The 20,681-nt window shown below is 40.9% G+C and overlaps 1 protein-coding gene across 1 annotated transcript; it reads left to right on the top strand.

Moving 5' to 3' along the window:
- The first annotated feature begins 810 nt into the window (after positions 1 to 810).
- LOC125226290 (elongation of very long chain fatty acids protein 7-like) lies at positions 811 to 14,022 on the top strand. The gene is made up of 6 exons (XM_048130227.1): positions 811 to 1,016; positions 4,066 to 4,109; positions 4,591 to 4,763; positions 10,804 to 10,878; positions 11,874 to 12,170; positions 13,343 to 14,022. Exons 2-6 carry the CDS (start codon positions 4,079 to 4,081, stop codon positions 13,544 to 13,546), a joined length of 780 nt encoding a protein of 259 aa, XP_047986184.1. The 5' UTR covers positions 811 to 1,016; positions 4,066 to 4,078; the 3' UTR covers positions 13,547 to 14,022.
- Positions 14,023 to 20,681: the final 6,659 nt, after the last annotated feature.

Below are 20,681 nucleotides of genomic sequence, written 5' to 3'. Positions count from 1 at the left end.
TCCCGAAATATTTTGCGTGTTTTTATTTTTTAGACGTAAAAATGACATGCTTCTTTATTTTAATATCATAATATCACGTCTATACACATCTTGAAGAAAATAAATTTGTAGGCCTCATCAGTGTAGTTATGATAGCATTTAATAAGTCGCGCTAAAAAATGAGGTATGATTCTTAGTATGGAGACTGTAAATAATAAATAAATATTATAGGACATTCTTACACAGATTGACTGAGGCCCACAAGGTAAGCTCAAGAAGGCTTGTGTTGTGGGTACTCGAGTACCCACGCTCAAGAAAGCTTGTGTTGTGGGTACTCGAGTACCCACAACACAAGCCTTCTTGAGCTTACCGTGTGGACCTCAGTCAATCTGTGTATGAATGTCCTATAATATTTATTTATATTTATTTATTATTACTCAGACAATGATATATATAATATATAAATACTTATATACATAGAAAACATCCATGACTCAGGAACAAATATCTGTGCTCATCACACAAATAAATGCCCTTACCGGGATTCGAACCCAGGACCGCGGCGTAGCAGGCAGGGTCACTACCGACTGCGCCAGACCGGTCGTCACTCCTATATAAATAATCCTTGGTAGTGCTCTTGTGATTCGCTTGGCTCTTGGCGAAGGGCGCTACCGTGCCCCCAGATACCTTCAATGGCAGCTCTATCAAACTGTCACGTCATGCATAACATGTGCACAAAATACTTATGTAAATTTTGTATGAAAATCTTATTTAACCTTTTATCATTGCTTGCTTGTTACACGTTAACACAATATTTTTACGTAAACGCAAAACTGTGTAAACACGCTTTCTTGTGTATTGTCTCAATGTACATATCGTCACATAATATTTAGGTACTTTTAGATACTCAAAGTGATCTTTGCTGTTATTTCAAATGGTGTATTTCAATACGTGCGACGAGTGCGTAATAATTGTAAATATAATAATTATTAATATTATTATATCACCCTTGTTGTCTAAAGGAAATATTGATTGTTGTAAGTATTAGGTGCTATTTCGTACCTGATCTAAAAATCAGAGTTGTAACTGTCGTTCTGTGAAATATTTTCTATTTTGGATATTTTGGTGTTAATAAGAAATCGTGAGTGTCAAAGCTATGGCCCCACAGTAAACTATCAATATCAAACCAAGAGTGTACATATCCGTGATAGATGGACAGAGCGCATTGCATTTGTGTAAAAAAAAAATTGTATTTCCTTAGAAATAATTCCGAAATTTTCGCGAAAAATGTAGGTGCAACGTTGTAGCTTAAGTATAAGGAAATTCTAGTTCTAAACGGATGAACCGATTTCGATTAGGTTTTTTTTGTTTGAAAGCTGAATTAGTCGGGAGTGTTCTTAGCCATGTTTCATGAAAATCTGTCTACTATGTCGGGGGTTTTTCAAAATTTTAATTTTGTGTTTAGGTTAGTTTGCCGGGCTGCATGTGCTGGATTGTTTGTGCAGTCACGTCATAACTGAGGAGTGTCTTTTCAAAAGGGCTTGTTTCCATTTTTTTTTATTATTATAAATGGGCTTACTCTTGGCCACAGACTAGCCAAAGGCAAAGACGTGGCCTACGATGGAGTGAGCTCGCCCAGAAGATGCCTGTTCACTCTTGATTTGAAGGTTGATTTGATTTTTACTTTTTTTTAAACTATGAATGCAGTTTTTCTTAGTATAGAAAATTGCGCGTTGTTTTGAGATAAACGTTCAAAAAGTCTCGCTTTGATCTTTAAAAAAAAGATTAACATCAAAGTTTAGAACACATTTTGAAAAATGTGTAATGATTATTTATGTGGATAAACCAATGTATGTAGTACAACAAAATTGATATCAACTAACGTTAATACAAAATCCAAAAATAAAATAAAACTATTTTAAAATAATAACATTTACGCTACAAGGACACATCAAAGGGCGTAATTCCCAAAAGTTCGCATCAAAAGTGCTTAATTCTCAAAAACATATGGTAATTAAATATTTATTTAGGTACACATGTTACGTTTGATGTAATCATAGCATTAACGTCAACTTACAATATTACAATTTTGCAAATTAAATATCAATTTCAATTATATTACATGTACGTCCGTGATGGATAAACTGTTGGTTCTCAAATTGTAGTATTGTAAATATCTTTGTACACAGTTATACAATAAATTATATCTTATCTTATCTTATCTTATCAAAATCAATACCGTGGAATTATGTTTTTCTCGATTTCCCAAAAAAAGTTCAAAGTGGAAATAAGCCCTTTTGAAAAGACACTCCTCAACTGTTGCAAGCCGGGGTTATCAACACCGTATTTTTTAAAGTCAGCGGTCAAAGCCAGTATCTACAGGGTACATAGCCGAATGGCACAAACGCTCACGAAACGAAACGCTCGTCTGTCTCTATCGCTCTTGCGTAATGGCGCGACAGAGCCAGACTACCTTTCGCGGCGTTTCGTTTTCGTTTCGCGTTGCAGAAATGCCATTCGGCTGCGGGGCCTGTACGTACACGTTCTTTAACAATACACAAAACATTACATTGTATTACATTTTTTTGTAATTTATTCTTACATTTAGCTTTTTAACAATAACACTCAGTCTGGTGTCATTTGTTAAGGTTAATTGTTCATAAGGATCGTTCATAAGGGAATTGATAGCAACCATATGTGTCGTTTCACGAAAAAAGGTGCTTAAGTCACATATGACCTGGGGCCTATTGCATAACAATTTACAACTTGTATTACAAGTGGAACTCTCTTTCTTATAAAATGAATTGGAGGGGGACTACCGTTTGTAATATGAGTTGTAAATTGTTATGCAATAGGCCCCAGGTGACCTAGCACGCTAGAAGATGACTTATAGCCAGAGATCGGACGGATTTGCGACATTCTTAGTGACTTACGTCATTTTAATGACTTTTAGTATGAGATGACGCACAAAAATCCGATCTCTGCTTACAGAGTGTAACAAAAATGGTGGTGATCCGTTTAAGGGCGTACTCAGTATCGTATTCTTATCAGGAAAAAGTAGAAGAAAAATTTTTTTTTCGCTAAAAAAATTTTCACTTTTGTATGAGCCGGGCCGCGCGAATCGGTCGAATCTCCATACAAAGATAAAAAAATTTTTTGCGAAAAAAAATTTTTATCCTACTTTTTCCTGATGAGAATACGATACTGAATACGCCCTTAAACGGATCACCACCATTTTTGTTACACCCTGTATAGCGCACCTCGGACACTGGCGATCAAATTTAATATATTGAAAGAGGCGCGTTCCTAGCACACAGTCTAAGCTCGTGTAGGTGAACGCGTATTATGCTTGTATGAGTGAAATATGACAGGTCGACTGTTCGCGTTTTTGACAGGCGGTAACTGTGAGGTAACCGAGAGGGGGTGGGCGGCACTTTCAGCGGGGAGCGGGAGTGGCCATACTGTACGATAGTACTCTTTATTATTTCTCATTTCTCATTTCTCATTTCAGTTTGCAATATTCTAACGCCTTTTTTAAATCACACACGGGTAGAACGCCATAAAATAACATTTTTTTACCTTTTACATCGTTTTTTTTGGCCAGGTCTTCCGCGACCACGGCTAGTGCAACCTGGGAAACGTTGGAAAAAGGTAAAAAATTGTTATTTGTTATATAAGGGTGCAAAGTTGTATTTTCAACACACGAGAAGTAAAATACATTTGCACCCGTGTGTAACACAAAACTTTTCCCCTCACTATAGCGAGGAAAGAACAACGAAAAAAACGAGTATATCACTGCTTTCAGTAGTTCCACAGGTGGTAAATCATCTTCATCAAATCAGAAAATTTGATTATATTCAAGGTCAAATTACTTTATCTACTAGTGGATAAAATGCGTTTTTACCCGCTGGCATTGAAGGATAAAACACGTGTTTCCGAGCTAGTGAGGGGAAAATGTTATTTTATGGCGTTCGACCCGTGTGTGACTCTAAAATTGTGTAAAAACGCGAGAATTTGAAGTGTTTTATTCTTACGCCTCGCGCCTTTGCGAGTATGATGAATAATATTATAACCATTTTTTTTTAGGTATTTAATCAACATGGAGATAAGGACCTTAGACACGAGTCAATGTAAGTTACTTACTATCTATCCTCGCTTTTATTTATAAAATTTTCCAATTTGTCGGGCACTTGAACAGTTGGTCATCTAATTTATTCGTAGTTATCGTATTTATTCGTAGTCTAGAATGCAAAATGACTTAAATTATACCGCTATTAGTCTACATCGCAATTAGGTAATATAAAAAGTGATCTATTTGTGTTCTAGGCCGTTTGCGATGAAGACTAATAGTGATATATAATTAATATACATTAGTCATTTTGCGATTTAAACCGTCTGAGATCGACGACATTACGCGAAAGGTTGAACCTGCTTACGTAGGTACCTAATATCTGTACTGTAAGTACTGATAATTTACGCTAATTGACGCATGATTGACGCGTGGATGACGCTACATGTCACTACAAATAACTTGCATTTAGGTACTGATGTATGGAGTAAAAACTCTTTCCTTACGTATATAAATTTTATGATTATTTCTTTTCAATTCAGGGTGGAGAGACGGTGAATTCTCATTGGCTGTTATTCTGATATTGGCATATTTGGCATTTGTGCTCCTCATTGGACCAGCGTACATGAAGAAGCGACCAGCTTACAAACTGACTGGCCCTTTACTGATCTACAATGCTATGCAAGTCTTCATATCGATGTATTTAATCTTATTTGTAAGTACTGTTACTTTTTCCTAATTAGGGACCCGCCCCGACTTCGCTAGGGGAGTAATTAATAAAAAATAAGTTCAAAAACTAAAACCCGACTACTATAAGTAAAATGTGCTCTAAAAAGTATGAAACAAGATAGAATTACTTTATGAAATTATCATGCATGATATTCACAGATGTGTATTCTTTTCAATACGTTAATTCAATGTTATAATAAGTTTGTAAATTTTAAATATACTTGCAGAGATGCCGAAGATAACCGTGGTCGTATGCCACAATTATAAAGGTAAGTACATAAGTGGCATACGACCACGGTTATCTTCGGCATCTTTGCAAGTATATTTAAAATTTACAAACTTATTATAACATTGAATTAACGTATTGAAAAGAATACACATCTGTGAATATCATGCATGATAATTTCATAAAGTAATTCTATCTTGTTTCATACTTTTTAGAGCACATTTTACTTATAGTAGTCGGGTTTTAGTTTTTGAACTTATTTTTTATTTGACTTACTTTGGGGTTACATTTTATTTATTAAATATAAGGGCGCTGAAGGCGGCCGGCTTAAGACCGCGTGCGTCGGGCGAAGCCCGACAGGCCGACACTTTAAGTTTGAGGGCGCCGAAGGCGCCCGGTTTAGGACCGCGTGCGTCGGACTTCGCCCGACACTGTAAGTTAGAGGGCACCGAAGGCGCCTGGCTTAGGACCGCGTGCGTCGGGCCTCGCCCGACACTTTTAGTTAGAGGGCGCCGAAGGCGCCCGGCTTGGGAGCGAGTGCGTCGGGCTTCGCCCGACACTTTAAGTTTGAGGGCGCCTTCGGTGCCCGGCTTGAGAGCGAGTGCGTCGGGCTTCGCCCGACTCTTTAGGATGGAGGGCGCCTTTGGCGCCCAGCTCAGGACCGCGTGCGTCGGGCTTTGCCCGCCACTTTAAGTTATAGGGTGTCGAAGGCGCCCGGCTTAGGAGCGCGTGCGTCGGGCTACGCCCGACACTTTAAGTTTGAGGGCGCCTTCTGCGCCCGGCTTAGGACCGCGTGCGTCGGGCTTCGCCCGACACTTTAAGTTAGAGGGCGCCGAAGGCACCCGGCTTGGCAGCGAGTGCATCGGGCTTCGCCCGACACTTTAAGTTAGAGGGCGCCGAAGGCGCCCGGCTTAGACCGCGTGCGTCGGGCTTCGCCCGACACTTTAAGTTAGAAGGCGCCGAAGGCGCCCGGCTTGGAAGCGAGTGCGTAGGGCTTCACCCGACACTTTAAGTTAGAGGGCGCCTTCGGCGCCCGGCTTAGGACCGCGTGCGTCGGGCTTTCCCTGACACTTTAAGTTTGAGGGCGCCTTCGGCGCCCGGCTTAGGACCGCGTGCGTCGGGCTTCGCCTGACACTTTAAGTTAGAGGGCGCCGAAGGCGCCCGGCTTGGAAGCGAGTGCGTCGGGCTTCGCCCGACTCTTTAGGATGGAGGGCGCCTTTAGCGCCCAGCTCAGGACCGCGTGCGTCGGGCTTTGCCCGCCACTTTAAGTTATAGGGTGTCGAAGGCGCCCGGCTTAGGAGCGCGTGCGTCGGGCTACGCCCGACACTTTAAGTTTGAGGGCGCCTTTGGCGCCCGGCTTAGACCGCGTGCGTCGGGCTTCGCCCGACACTTTAAGTTAGAGGGCGCCGAAGGCGCCCGGGTTGGAAGCGAGTGCGTAGGGCTTCACCCGACACTTTAAGTTAGAGGGCGCCTTCGGCGCCCGGCTTAGGACCGCGTGCGTCGGGCTTTCCCTGACACTTTAAGTTTGAGGGCGCCTTCGGCGCCCGGCTTAGGACCGCGTGCGTCGGGCTTCGCCCGACACTTTAAGTTAGAGGGCGCCGAAGGCGCCCGGCTTGGGAGCGAGTGCGTCGGGCTTCGCCCGACACTTTAAGTTTCAGGGCGCCTTCGGCGCCCGGCTTAGGACCGCGTGCGTCGGGCTTTCCCTGACACTTTAAGTTTGAGGCGCCTTCGGCGCCCGACTTAGGACCGCGTGCGTCGGGCTTCGCCCGACACTTTAAGTTAGAGGGCGCCGAAGGCGCCCGGCTTGGGAGCGAGTGCGTCGGGCTTCGCCCGACTCTTTAGGATGGAGGGCGCCTTTAGCGCCCAGCTCAGGACCGCGTGCGTCGGGCTTTGCCCGCCACTTTAAGTTATAGGGTGTCGAAGGCGCCCAGCTTAGGAGCGCGTGCGTCGGGCTACGCCCGACACTTTAAGTTTGAGGGCGCCTTTGGCGCCCGGCTTAGACCGCGTGCGACACTTTAAGTTAGAGGGCGCCGAAGGCGCCCGGCTTGGAAGCGAGTGCGTAGGGCTTCACCCGACACTTTAAGTTAGAGGGCGCCTTCGGCGCACGGCTTAGGACCGCGTGCGTCGGGCTTCGCCCGACACTTTAAGTTAGAGGGCGCCGAAGGCACCCGGCTTGGCAGCGAGTGCGTCGGGCTTCGCCCGACACTTTAAGTTAGAGGGCGCCGAAGGCGCCCGGCTTGGAAGCGAGTGCGTCGGGCTTCGCCCGACTCTTTAGGATGGAGGGCGCCTTTAGCGCCCAGCTCAGTACCGCGTGCGTCGGGCTTTGCCCGCCACTTTAAGTTATAGGGTGTCGAAGGCGCCCGGCTTAGGAGCGCGTGCGTCGGGCTACGCCCGACACTTTAAGTTTGAGGGCGCCTTTGGCGCCCGGCTTAGACCGCGTGCGTCGGGCTTCGCCCGACACTTTAAGTTAGAGGGCGCCGAAGGCGCCCGGCTTGGAAGCGAGTGCGTAGGGCTTCACCCGACACTTTAAGTTAGAGGCGCCTTCGGCGCCCGGCTTAGGACCGCGTGCGTCGGGCTTTCCCTGACACTTTAAGTTTGAGGGCGCCTTCGGCGCCCGGCTTAGACCGCGTGCGTCGGGCTTCGCCCGACACTTTAAGTTAGAGGGCGCCGAAGGCGCCCGGCTTGGGAGCGAGTGCGTCGGGCTTCGCCCGACACTTTAAGTTTCAGGGCGCCTTCGGCGCCCAGCTTAGAACCGCGTGCGTCGGGCTTTCCCTGACACTTTAAGTTTGAGGGCGCCTTCGGCGCCCGACTTAGGACCGCGTGCGTCGGGCTTCGCCCGACACTTTAAGTTATAGGGCGCCGAAGGCGCCCGGCTTTGGAGCGAGTGCGTCGGGCTTCGCCCGACACTTTAAGTTAGAGGGCGCCCAAGGCGCCCGGCTTGGAAGCGAGTGCGTAGGGCTTCATCCGACACTTTAAGTTAGAGGGCGCCTTCGGCGCCCGGCTTAGGACCGCGTGCGTCGGGCTTTCCCTGACACTTTAAATTTGAGGGCGCCTTCGGCGCCCGGCTTAGGACCGCGTGCGTCGGGCTTCGCCCGACACTAAGTTAGAGGGCGCCGAAGGCGCCCGGCTTGGGAGTGAGTGCGTCGGGCTTCGCCCGACACTTTAAGTTAGAGGCGCCTTCGGCGCCCGGCTTGGCACGAGTGCGTCGGGCTTCGCCCGACACTTTAAGTTAGAGGGCGCCGAAGGCGCCCGGCTTAGGTGCGCGTGCGCCGGGCTTCGCCTGACACTTTAAGTTAGAGCTTAGGACTGCGTGACACATTAAATATGAGCCTATGAGGGCGCCGAAGGCCTCTTTAAGTTGGTTTAGGACGTAACTCTGTAAGGACTCGTTAAGTAGATTTAGGACCGCGTCTACGGTATGTACAACCTCATAAAGCATACCGTATACTGATAGAGACAGTTATAGCTGGCAATCAGTATCGTGGTACCGTATTTTCTCTCTTTGTGAAAATTATAATAACTTTAGATGATTAACTAGCTTTCAATAATATATGGTCGTAGTAGAAAGTCATTCTGGCACGATGACGTAACATACCATTCGTCTAGGGTTTCCTGCAGTCTATGATACACGTCAGAATGTCAAAACAGCGTCAAACTTCATCTAGTTCTTATCATGACAATTTGCTGTACGAAATTGAGCTTTAGGTCGAAAAAATATTGCAAATCTTTAATAAAATTAATATACAAAGCAGGCAAATTTGTTTATTTGGCAAAAGCCTTCTTGTGTAAACGCAGTCGGCGTTGCGGATTTGCAAATAGTCAATTTTTCCGAGAAATCAATGAATTATCAGGTGTAATCAAGTAAAGCTGGGAATAAAAGCTAATAATATATACATATTTGAAATGTGCTAATCAAGACCTTTCAAATGATATACAACATGTCATCCTAACTTCATTTTATTTTTTTGCTTCGTTACTTTATGACCTCTAGAGGGCGCCATGTTTCCTTTTCGGTGACGTCATATAGCCTATAACCAGCGGACGATTAAGACAATTCGAATGACGTATCGTTTGTCAAATTCTAATGAGTACTTTAGAAGTTATGAGGGAACAGATGAACATACATACATACATACATACATACCCACATACATACCGGTCAAAATCATAACCCTCCTTTTGCGTTGCCGTAGTCGGGTAAAAACTGATTATAGTACTTACACTACCGTCAAAAAGTTTAAGACCAAACACAATGTTCAGTGTCATTCCTTTCTAAAAATCATCAAACTAAATTTGTAATCAATAGAAAACAACGTAATCTTATTATATTGATCAGCAACCCATTTGTTCTGCAAGAAGACAACGATCCCAAACACTCAGCAAAGATCTGTAGAAGCTACACAGTCAATAAAGAACGCCAAGGTGTGTTAAAAAATATGATTTGGCCACCGCAATCCCCAGACCTTAACCCGATCGAACTTTTATGGGATGAACTCGACCGTAGAGTCCGAAGACAATGTCCGACATCTGCAACAGCTCTATTGGGAGATACTGCAATACGAGTGGAAATCCATTAGCCAAGAAACGCTACACAAACTTATAGCAAGAATGCCAAGAATCTGCTCGGAAGTGAAAAAGCGTCGAGGAGGATTTTTCGATGAGAAAAACGTTTAGCTTTTATTTCTTATTATGATCCCTTTTTAAAAATTGTTATACGCTTTATTTTGTCGGTTGTAGGTACTGAAAAGTAATATTCTCATTTCTCATAGGAACTTCATGAAATGTTGATTATTTGCATATATCGTGTTTGGTCTTAAACTTTTTGACGGTAGTGTACTTACTTACATGGCTGGCGCGATAACCCAAAATGAGTTTTGGCCTCCTACATTGCTCGATCCTGAGCGGTTCGCGCCAGCTTTCGCCGACGTCGAGTTCACGGAGGTCTACCTCCACTCTATTCGCCCAACGATATTTTGGGTGACCAGGCAGGACGGCGTCCATCCGGTCTTCCCAAGTAGGCTCTTTTGACTGCCCGATTTTCACTTATCCTTTCAAGGTGACCTAGCCAACGGAGACGATGCGCTTTGCTTTCACCTATAGGAGGCATAAGTTATCCTTAAAAGATAGATATATGCCATTCCGGACATTCCTGTACATCTTTGATAGACATAATTTCGCCATACATTGTTTAATATAGCGCACAAACGTTTTGGGCAGCGTTTTAGAAGAAAGCTCTCAGCCTGCAGGACTTCGTACGACTCGATTTTGAAATATAGTCTTATTTCAACCAATTCACACAAAATCTCCTCCTCTTCTTCAAGAATTTTACTAACTTTAAAAATGAGTGCTTCATTTTGCCGTTAAGCGTAAGTTTGGCGAAAAGATTAGAAACTGTATAAGTAATCTTTGTTAATAATATAAAAAAAATATTTAATGGTGAAAGCCGCATGAGCATCCGTTCAGTGGTTTTTGAGTTGGATATTAGTGGTTATTGCGAACACACACGCAGACACACTAACAGATACGGCGGAGGACTTTGTTTTATAAGGTGTTAAATTTAAGATAGGATTGGATAGGTATTAATGTAGGTAACTAAACAGCTTTTAATGAGAGTTTTGGATGAATCACGGTTATTTTCATTAGACTTATATTGACCGGGATATAGACCGTGATTACCTTTTCGATTTTTTTCGAGCTCCCGATAATCCCGATCCCGGTCAATATAAGTTTTTAATGAATTCTGCCTCCTATAATGTGTTTGTTTATTTCAATTCACAAGAAAAAATGTTTTTTTTTCTAGTGCTTGCGAGAAGTCTTGGAGACCGGCTTGTTGCCCAGAAAATGTCACATGTACATTGAAGACCATTGGAAATTAGTGAGTACCTAAGGGCTCCCTCTTAGCGTCTCGCGAGCGCAGCGTCGGACCAACTGTATGGACAAAGACGCTGCGTCGACGTCCTTTGGCTTTGCCATACACTGAGAGAAAATACAACCAGTTTTCATGTTCGTTCAACAAGTTTTTTGGTTAAAATAGCGCCTACGTGCTCTTTGGTTCAAACAAGCTACTTGTCATTTGAATCGGCAATATATTTGAATCAACAAGTCGATTTTATAAAAACAACCTGACACATATTGTTTTAAACATACGTTTGGCTGATTCAAACGGATAAACCGCAACAAGTCGAACTTGTTAAATTCACAATGTAAATTTCTCTCAGTGTACCATTGGCCCGCCGCTACGCTCACGAGACGCTGTGAGAGGGGGGCCCTAAAACGATTTATTTGATTATTTGATGATTTGAAAAGCCACGAAAATCCTCAAGTTACAGCGCCACTTTATGGTGAAAGAAAAAAGTGTTGTAGCTGTGACAAAAACGCTCCAGATTCCACTTCTTAATATTGGAATCTTTCGCTTGCTGGGAGTGCCGGGGATTTGGGGGTAGTATAGGGCTGACGACTACATAAAAAATGGCATTCTGTTTATTCCGTCAGTTAGATCGTCCAAAAATACTGAACACATATTTTTCGCTTTTTCTAATTAATGAAAATATACTAAGATATAGAGCATCAAAGTTCCGGAGTGGGGGCTTGTGACGTCACTTCTAAGTAAAATTGTACCTAGGCGTGACGTCACGCGAAACTTCACCGCACTGTACCGTCGTCATTTTTCGTTTACGAGAAAAAAGAAAAAATATGTGTCTAAAATTCTTTGATAATCTAACTGACAGACTAATTAGTTTTTTTTACACGTCTTGCCTATTGGCACCTGCCGGTTGAACAACAACTTTGACCCTTAGTAAAACAAATAACTATTTCTAGACGTCAATGTGACGTTAAAATATGACAGTGATTTTCTTTTCCTTATTCTAGGTTTACATCGGCAACCGTCTATACTTCTTCGCCAAAGTCTCCGAGCTTCTCGACACCGTCTTCTTCGTTCTCCGAAAGAAGAACAACCAGATTTCCTTCCTCCACGTATATCACCACACTGGTATGGTGGTCAGCTACTTCCCGTTCAAATACCACCCCTCCCACGTGACCACTATTATACGGCTGGTGAACTCCGCCGTGCATGTGGTCATGTATGGCTATTATACATTAACGGCTATGGGACCTGGAGTGGCGAAATATTTGACGTGGAAGAAGTATATTACTTCGTTGCAGTTGGTGAGTAAAATAAATACTTAAGTAACCTCTTTTTAGGGTTCCGTAGTCAACTAGGAACCCTTATAGTTTCGCCATGTCTGTCTGTCCGTCCGTCCGTCCGTCCGTCCGTCCGTCCGTCCGTCCGCGGATAATCTCAGTAACCGTTAGCACTAGAAAGCTGACATTTGGTACCAATATGTATATCAATCACGCCAACAAAGTGCAAAAATAAAAAATGGAAAAAAATGTTTTATTAGGGTACCCCCCCTACATGTAAAGTGGGGGCTGATATTTTTTTTCATTCCAACCCCAACGTGTGATATATTGTTGGATAGGTATTTAAAAATGAATAAGTGTTTACTAAGATCGTTTTTATATTAATATTTTCGGAAATAATCGCTCGTAAAGAAAAAAAAAGTGCGTCCCCCCCCCTCTAACTTTTGAACCATATGTTTAAAAAATATGAAAAAAATCACAAAAGTAGAACTTTATAAAAACTTTCTAGGAAAATTGTTTTGAACTTGATAGGTTCAGTAGTTTTTGAGAAAAATACGGAAAACTACGGAACCCTACACTGAGCGTGGCCCGACACGCTCTTGGCCGGTTTTTTATTATAAATGTGACGTTATCTGGGTAAAGGGAGCTTATTGTCGATGGCGCTTACGTCCCGCGGCGTCGTATTTGTACACAAACATTGCTCATAACCCCGTAAGCGCCATCGACAATATAAGGTCCCTTTACCCAGATAATGGCACAAACGGGTTACTCTTGGCCATAGACTAGCCATAGCCAAAGACGTGGCCTACGATGGAGTGAGCTCGCCCAGAAGGTGCCTGGTTCACTCTCGATTTGAAGATTGCCGGGTTATATGAGCTCGGAAATATAGCCGCCGGCAAGGAATTCCACTCCTTAACAGTGCGCATAAGAACAGAAGAAGCAAGGCGCTTCGTGTGAATTCGCGGAATGTCTACCAATACCAAGTAACGAGTAAGGTTATTCATAAACGTTCACTAAAGTTAACAAGCCGATAAAAATCGTTTGTCTATCACACAAATACGTCAGAAAGCAGAAATAGGTACACAAATAAATGTGATTTGTACCTAGATCCTCGGCTTAGCAGGAAGGCCCTACGCACGCACTCTAGGCCAGACCGGTCGTCAAATCTAAAAGTAATATTATATTTTCTTTTTCAGGTACAATTCATCTTCTTCATAATCTACTCCATAGCTGCTGATCTGGTGTCAGAGTGTCCGTTGTCCATGGCACATACAATATATTTCGTGTCCAATGTAGCATTAATGACTGTGCTCTTTGGACAGTTTTATAGGCAGAGTTATCTTAAGGGTAAAAGTAATGGAATTGTAAAAGTAAACTCTAGTTCAGTAAAGAATAACTAATAATTATGTAAATTCTAGGCTAAGAAGACTGGTACACACTTCAGAAAGACAGTCATAGAATAAGCAATTATTAAGAACTAAATGAGAAAGGACCTTCGCGTTCGCTTTTTTTTGCTCACTATGATAATATTACGTGTAAAGTTATAATTAGTATTAAGTAGGTACTTCTACACTAAGTAAAATATCTAGGCACGATTTACTTATAAGTACTGTTTTTAAAGTAGGTTTTTCAGGTCAAATACAATTAATTTAGGTATCTAAGAAACTAGAGTCTGAACTCTTAGTGCGTTTTCACATTATCCGATCCGATATCGGATGTCGGAAGGACTTCAAAGGCCAAAATCCAAGATGGCGGCTTAAATGTATGGGATATCGGCCCGACATCCGATATCAGATCGGAAAGTGTGGAAACGGACTTATTGTTATCAAGTTTTAAAAAAAATATGTCATTGTTTTGTTTTAGTTTTTTTAAGTACTTAGGTTGAATGAACCTGAAAGTACAGAGTATAAGTTTTAGGTACTTGTGATTTATTATGGATATTACCTTTTTATAAAAATACGTAGGATTTGGCAATAAATCTAGCAAAATTTAAATTCATTAATTTTAAATTCATTATACGCGATTTAATCCGTTTCCATAGTTTTATTTCAAATCTAGCAAAATTTGATACTTTTTAACAAGTGCAACAGTGCAATGTTGGCGGTTTCTTGTTTTGGTTATAATACGAGTATGTATAATGAATAGAATACCTACATAATTATATTATGATTGTTGCATTGTATAATATCTACCGCGGAATGGAATAGTTATCGAGACAAACCTTATTGGTTTAACGATACTATGTAAATTAATTAGAGATTTATGTTTGTAATTACCCAAAATAAATAAAATAAATAAATAAATAAATAACCGACTTCAAAAAAGGAGGAGGTTCTCAATTCGACTGAATGTTTTATTTTTTTTATTTTTTTTTGTATGTATGTTACTCGATATCTCCGAGAATTGTGGACCGATTTTCAAAATTTTTTTTTGATCGTACGGGTATAACCCCGAGATGGTCCCATTGGCACCAAGTCGGGGTCTGATGATGGGATCCTGGAGAAATCGAGGGAACTCTTCAAATGTTATAGGCACATGTAATGTTTTTAGTGTATTTTTCAAAGGTACACCAGTATTTACGCCTGATGGTAATAATTTTATGTGGCTGAGCTGATGATGGAAGGTCAACTCCTCAATGGTTAGGAGTTAAAGGATAATTCTTTCACTAGTGTGCATATATTCGGACTGATACATATAATATCAATAGGAACCACTAAAAATCAACAAATAAATAAACTTTTTAACAAAAAATAAAACCGCCTTCAAAAATAAGCACGTTACAAAACACGGAGAAACTAAAAAGCAAAAAATAATAAACCTTTGAATTCAGATTTCTTATCGTATTGCAATAATCTAAACATCCAAATTATAAAAAAATCAATTATTTTTGGAGTCGGTACCAGCCTGTGTATGGTTGGGTGGGGCAAACAGGCAATAGCAAGGCGACGAACAGGTCTGGTACCGACTACAATAGTTATTTGTTATACAAGGGGGCAAAGTTGTATTTTAACGCCGAGTGTGGAATTGAAAAACGAGCAAGTGAAAGGATTCTATAGTTGAACCACGAGCGAAGCGAGTGGTTCGAGAATAGAATCCTGAACTTGCGAGATTTTTAACACACAAGAAGTAAAATACATTTGCACCCGAGTGTAACACAAAACTTTTCCCCTCACTATAGCGAGGAAACTAGAGCGCAAAAAATGCGTTTATCACTGCTTCCAGTAGTTTCACAGGTGGTAAATCATCTTTATTACTAGATTCACCTACTTTTGTCAATTTTAAAACAGTTAATTTGATTTTATTCAAGGTCAAATTACTTTACCCACTAGTGGATAAAATGCGTTTTTACCCGCTGGTATTAAAGGACAAAACACGTGTTTCCGAGCTAGTGAGGGGAAAAATAATTGATTTTTTTATAATTTGGATGTTTAGATTATCGCAATACGACAAGAAATCTGAATTCAAAGGTTTATTATTTTTTGCTTTTTAGTTTCTCCGTGTTTTGTAACGTGCTTATTTTTGAAGGCGAGGCGGTTTTATTTTTTGTTAAAAAGTTTATTTGTTTCTTTCATCAACCAATCTTTATTGATCTACCTTAGAAAAGAGGTGGCATGACGTCACATAATTCATAGTTATCATGATCTGGTGATCTGCCCCTCTAGCACAACTTGCCTTGTCGCGCGCGAGTCCATACTTGAAGTCATAAATTGCCAACATTTTTTAAATTAAATAAAACATGGATTTATCCAGTATCTGATGATTTAGAATGGAAATTAAAGACATTTTGGCTACAAGGTTTGTTTACATTGTTCACAAATTCTATTGACGGCAACTTTATGGACTCGCGCGCGACAAAACAAGTTATGCTAAAGGGTCAGGTGGTATGAATGAAGAATGGCTGATGAAAGCAAAATCGGATAATTTAGGAACGTGACGAAAAAAAACGTGTCGACCCAAGACTATCCATAATCTGTGTAAAGTAATAAATGACCCAAATTACATCATAATCCGTTCAGTCGTTTTAACGTGCTTAACCACCCAAAACGCAGTGAAAGTACACTGTTTTTACGCACGGTTTAAAACTTAGAATCTTAAGGCGAAGTTCTTTTATAGTTGTTGGCTTGCAAGTTTTTAATACACCGTGTTTTTTTTCCCGTTAAATTCGCCATGTCGTTAGGCTCATTAAGGGGAACCATCCGGTATATCGCTTTTTGTTCAATTAAAAAAAAATCGTTCGTTTGTTTTAAGAAATACAACAATTCAAATTAGTGTCAAAATACGGTGTTTGATGAGGGTGCCTTTTTCCATCAAAGATGCGCTTCGTGGATGTGTTTGATACCCACCAATCATGGTTATTGTTCCACAAAGCATAGCGCTAGTGGGAACGACGTAGCGTAGCACATCTCTGATGGAAAGGCACCCTAGCGGTCTGTTATCACGGGAGCGCGACCCCACACAGCCACCGCAGCGACGACGTTTAAGTGACCCCTCACATCCAGATACCCAAGCAGGCGGGTTCTGATGTGTGGAACACATCCATTCGTTAACACTCACAGAGAACCTCCTATAGAGTGGCAGTCTTGTATATTTGGTTCGCGATACGAGTCACCAGTGTTTGGGGTGCGAGGAGCGGGCGGGGAATGTGTTAAGCGCGCTGTGATTGGCCGTTTCAAGGACGGCGGGCAGTCGCGCCAGATGAAAAGGGACAGAAGTATGACTGTCCCTCTACTGACGCGTAAGTGGCCAATGTAAGTTGACCTATGCCGGCTCTGAATAAATTATAAATATGACTTATTTGTGGAATGTAATGCCGTCTGTTTTTAAATTTGAGCTTCTTGTTACCTTTCCACACCATTTCACACTACAGGTGGACATCTTTAAGGCATCAAAATACCCTTTTCCAATTTTTTTGTGCGAAAAACACGCGCTGCTTTCGGGTCTGTTACTTGGTCGATACTGATCGGGCACGGCGAGCGCCCGCGCTTATATCAGTGCAAATACTAGGAAGGCTGGCGACCGCGAGTCGTCTTGTAATAGATGTCTATAGGGGTTGGTCTGTGGTTAACACTACAAGGAAGGAATTTAAATACTCACATAATACATATTTTTAAATTAAAGGAAAAATGGAAAAATTCACACCTCCGGCAGGACTCGAACCTGCGACCTTTGGCCTTGCCGGGGCTGCCTGCTGGATGTGTGTTGGAAGCGAGATGGCCCCGGCAAGGCCAAAGTTCGCAGGTTCGAGTACTGCCGGAGGTGTGAATTTTTCCATTTTTCCTTTAATTTAAAAATATGTAAAATAGCTCTCAGACGTTTCTGCATGATAAAAAAAACAAATTTACTCACATAATAGTTCAGTTTTTCGGCGAGGTAGATAATGCATGATTCGCCTTAATAAAAAATGAGGCCATCACCATGACAACGACAAATCTAAGTTAGTCGTTCGTTAACAGCTTGAAAAGTGACACTTCTGTATCTTTTGATATTTTTATCATTTACGGTAAGTGACATTATTACTCTAAAGACAAATTTAATAATTTTCATTCATATTACGATACCAGTGCGGAAAAGAGGAAACTCGCAACGAGTGGCGATAAATTAAAACACGACCGAAAGGAGTATACATTCTTAACTTGAAAATCATGTGTTACCTTTTTCTTGATGGTTCAGAGGTACGTTTTTGACTTTTCCTATACATACACGGTGGGCTTGAATAACCCGAAAGTATTAACAGTGTATTCCTGACCACATTTAGAGACTATAATGTTTTCTAGATATCGCCTAGTTTCTGAGTTATTACCAAATGAAAAAAAAAATCTTATTGTTACTCAGTTAAAAGGCCTTTTTAACGGCGTTGATGACATTATGGAGAATAGTCTCACTATTCTCATTGATATTTATGTCCATATGTGAGAATAAAACTTTTCAAAAATTAGGGTTTTAGAAAAAAAACAATCATTTTAAGTACAAATTTTTATAGTAAAAAAAATCTTCAAAAATTGCAAAAGTCATGTAAATTTTTTTGTTTGTTTTTACATCAAAGATGCGTGCTTAAAATTTTACGGGTTATTCAGGTCCACGGTGTATATGTCTCTGTCAATGCAAATGAAAACATTTCCTCCTCTGCCCCTAATGATGGAAAATCAAAAAAACATGACAAATTTGATTAGTATCCAAATTTATTTAAATGACTCTTTGGCGCAAAAAGACAAGACGCATTGAATAGTTTAGCGTTAATTATGTTAGGGGCCATCCACAAATTATGTAACAGCGTAAGCGTGGGAGGAGTCATACTAAATGTAACAATAGACGCAAAAAAGCGTGACATAGAGGGGTCTAAAAATTCAAAATTTAGCCTAACGTAATATGTGGACGGCTCCTTATGATGAATTATTAGTATTTAGATAAATTTTAGTTTTACAAAAATGGATTAGATTTAGTATTAATCAAGACTCGAGAGTAGGCAGTACAGGTTGGTAAAATATTATTTTTCCCCTCACTAGCTCGGAAACACGTGTTTTGTCCTTTAATACCAGCGGGTAAAAACGCATTTTATCCACTAGTGGGTAAAGTAATTTAACCTTGAATAAAGTCAAATTAACTGCTTTAAAATTGATAAAAGTAGATGAATCTAGTAATAAAGATGATTTACCACCTGTGGAACTACTGGAAGCAGTGATAAACGCATTTTTTGCGTTGTAGTTTCCTCGCTATAGTGAGGGGAAAAGTTTTGTGTTACACTCGGGTGCAAATGTATTTTACTTCTCGTGTGTTAAAAAACTCGCAAGTTCAGGATTCTATTCTCGAACCACTCGCTTCGCTCGTTGTTCAACTATAGAATCCTTTCACTTGCTCGTTTTTCAATTCCACACTCGGCGTTAAAATACAACTTTGCGCCCTTGTATAACAAATAGCTATTATAATAATCCATACTACTTAATATAATAAATGGGAAAGTGTGTGTGTCTGTTTATTTGTCCGTCTTTCACGGCAAAACGGAGCGACGAATTGACGTGATTTTTTAAGTGGAGGTAGTTGAAGGGATGGAAAGTGACGGTACTTACTAGAAATGTCATTTAACTCCCTTGGGACAATGATTTTACTGTTACACGCGCTCTGCCTGCGTGCAATAGTACATCTAGGAGTGCGAGTGTGATAAAATAGTACATTACGATACAAGTGCGTAAAATAGTATTTTATACAATCGTGATATAATACAAAGCTTTTCAAACGAGTACCATGTTTAGGCCACGAAGCTTGCTGAGTGGCCTAATAGTACGGTACGAGAGTGAAAAGCTTAATTATATCACTATTGTATACAAAAGTTTTTCTACGAGTCATCATCTTCATCATCAATGGACGGAAATATCACCATTCATGCAAGTTAAAATTAATGTTAATAGAGTCGTTCACCGTTGTATCAACATCGAATTACCTAGCAACCAATTGTTTGTAATAACCGTCTCTGATTGGCCGATAACGCGACAGATAAAAAAAAATGTGTTTCAGATGCAGGAAAATTTGCCAAGTATCGCAAATTAGTATAGAAATTGTATGAAGTTCTATTTTTGAAATTATTACAGTGAACTAAAGTCAACTATAATGAGCTTATTATAATTGAGTCGGAACTGCCATAGAGTATCCAACACTGAAAAGTTAGCACTTATAGTTTAGTCTGTGGTGTCCTAATTGACAGATTACAGTCGATAAGTAGAAAAAAACCGGCCAAGTGCGAGTCGGACTCGCCCACCGAGGGTTCCGTACAAATTTCTTTCATACTCATATTCATTTATTTGTAACGCCATTTAACACGTCAAGATTTGATTTTAAACAATAATATTCATACAAAAATAATACTTAGAGAATAAATAGACAGAAGATTGAAATTACAAAAAGTTAGGCAATATTCACATAAAAAATGAACAAAAATATTTTTTTAATTATAGGTAATAAAAAAATTGTCATATTTAAGTGTAGAACGGGTGCTGGACCAGCCAATTTTTTAAGCGATACTTAAAGTTCGACACACTAGGCGCTTCAACCACATATTGCGGCAATTTATTATAGACGGCAGGGTCCATCAGACCATCACATGTGTTAATTTGTTGGATTTCGCCAATTTACGGTCGATACCTACTAACTTTCCGGCATTTCGAGTGTTGTACTTGGAATACATGTTGTTAGTTTTGTCACAGAATTTATATTAGTACAGTTTTGTATGCTGCCAAGTTCTGTCTTACATAAATGGCTACCTGCATGATAACTATTGCAGGCAGTGTAAGAATTCTTATTTTTTAAAGAGTTCTTTGGCCGGAGTGTGTACAGGTCGTTTCTGACAGCTCGTTTCTGAAAGCGAAATTGGTCTCAAACCTTACTACTGTCAACTCTGCAATTCTCTATTATAACCTTGTGTGTTACTGTGTTTGTTGTCCCAAATAAATAGAACAAATTGAAACTGTTTCTTCCATGTCATCTGGATCAGATGTGACAACTGTATCTTAGACAATATCCTCCCCGCCGTTATCATCAGTGTCT

This window comes from Leguminivora glycinivorella, chromosome 5 (assembly GCF_023078275.1).
Source record: "Leguminivora glycinivorella isolate SPB_JAAS2020 chromosome 5, LegGlyc_1.1, whole genome shotgun sequence".
NCBI classification, from domain to species: domain Eukaryota; kingdom Metazoa; phylum Arthropoda; class Insecta; order Lepidoptera; family Tortricidae; genus Leguminivora; species Leguminivora glycinivorella.
Note: the sequence above shows the minus strand (reverse complement) of the source record. Positions and strands in the feature narration are given on the sequence as shown.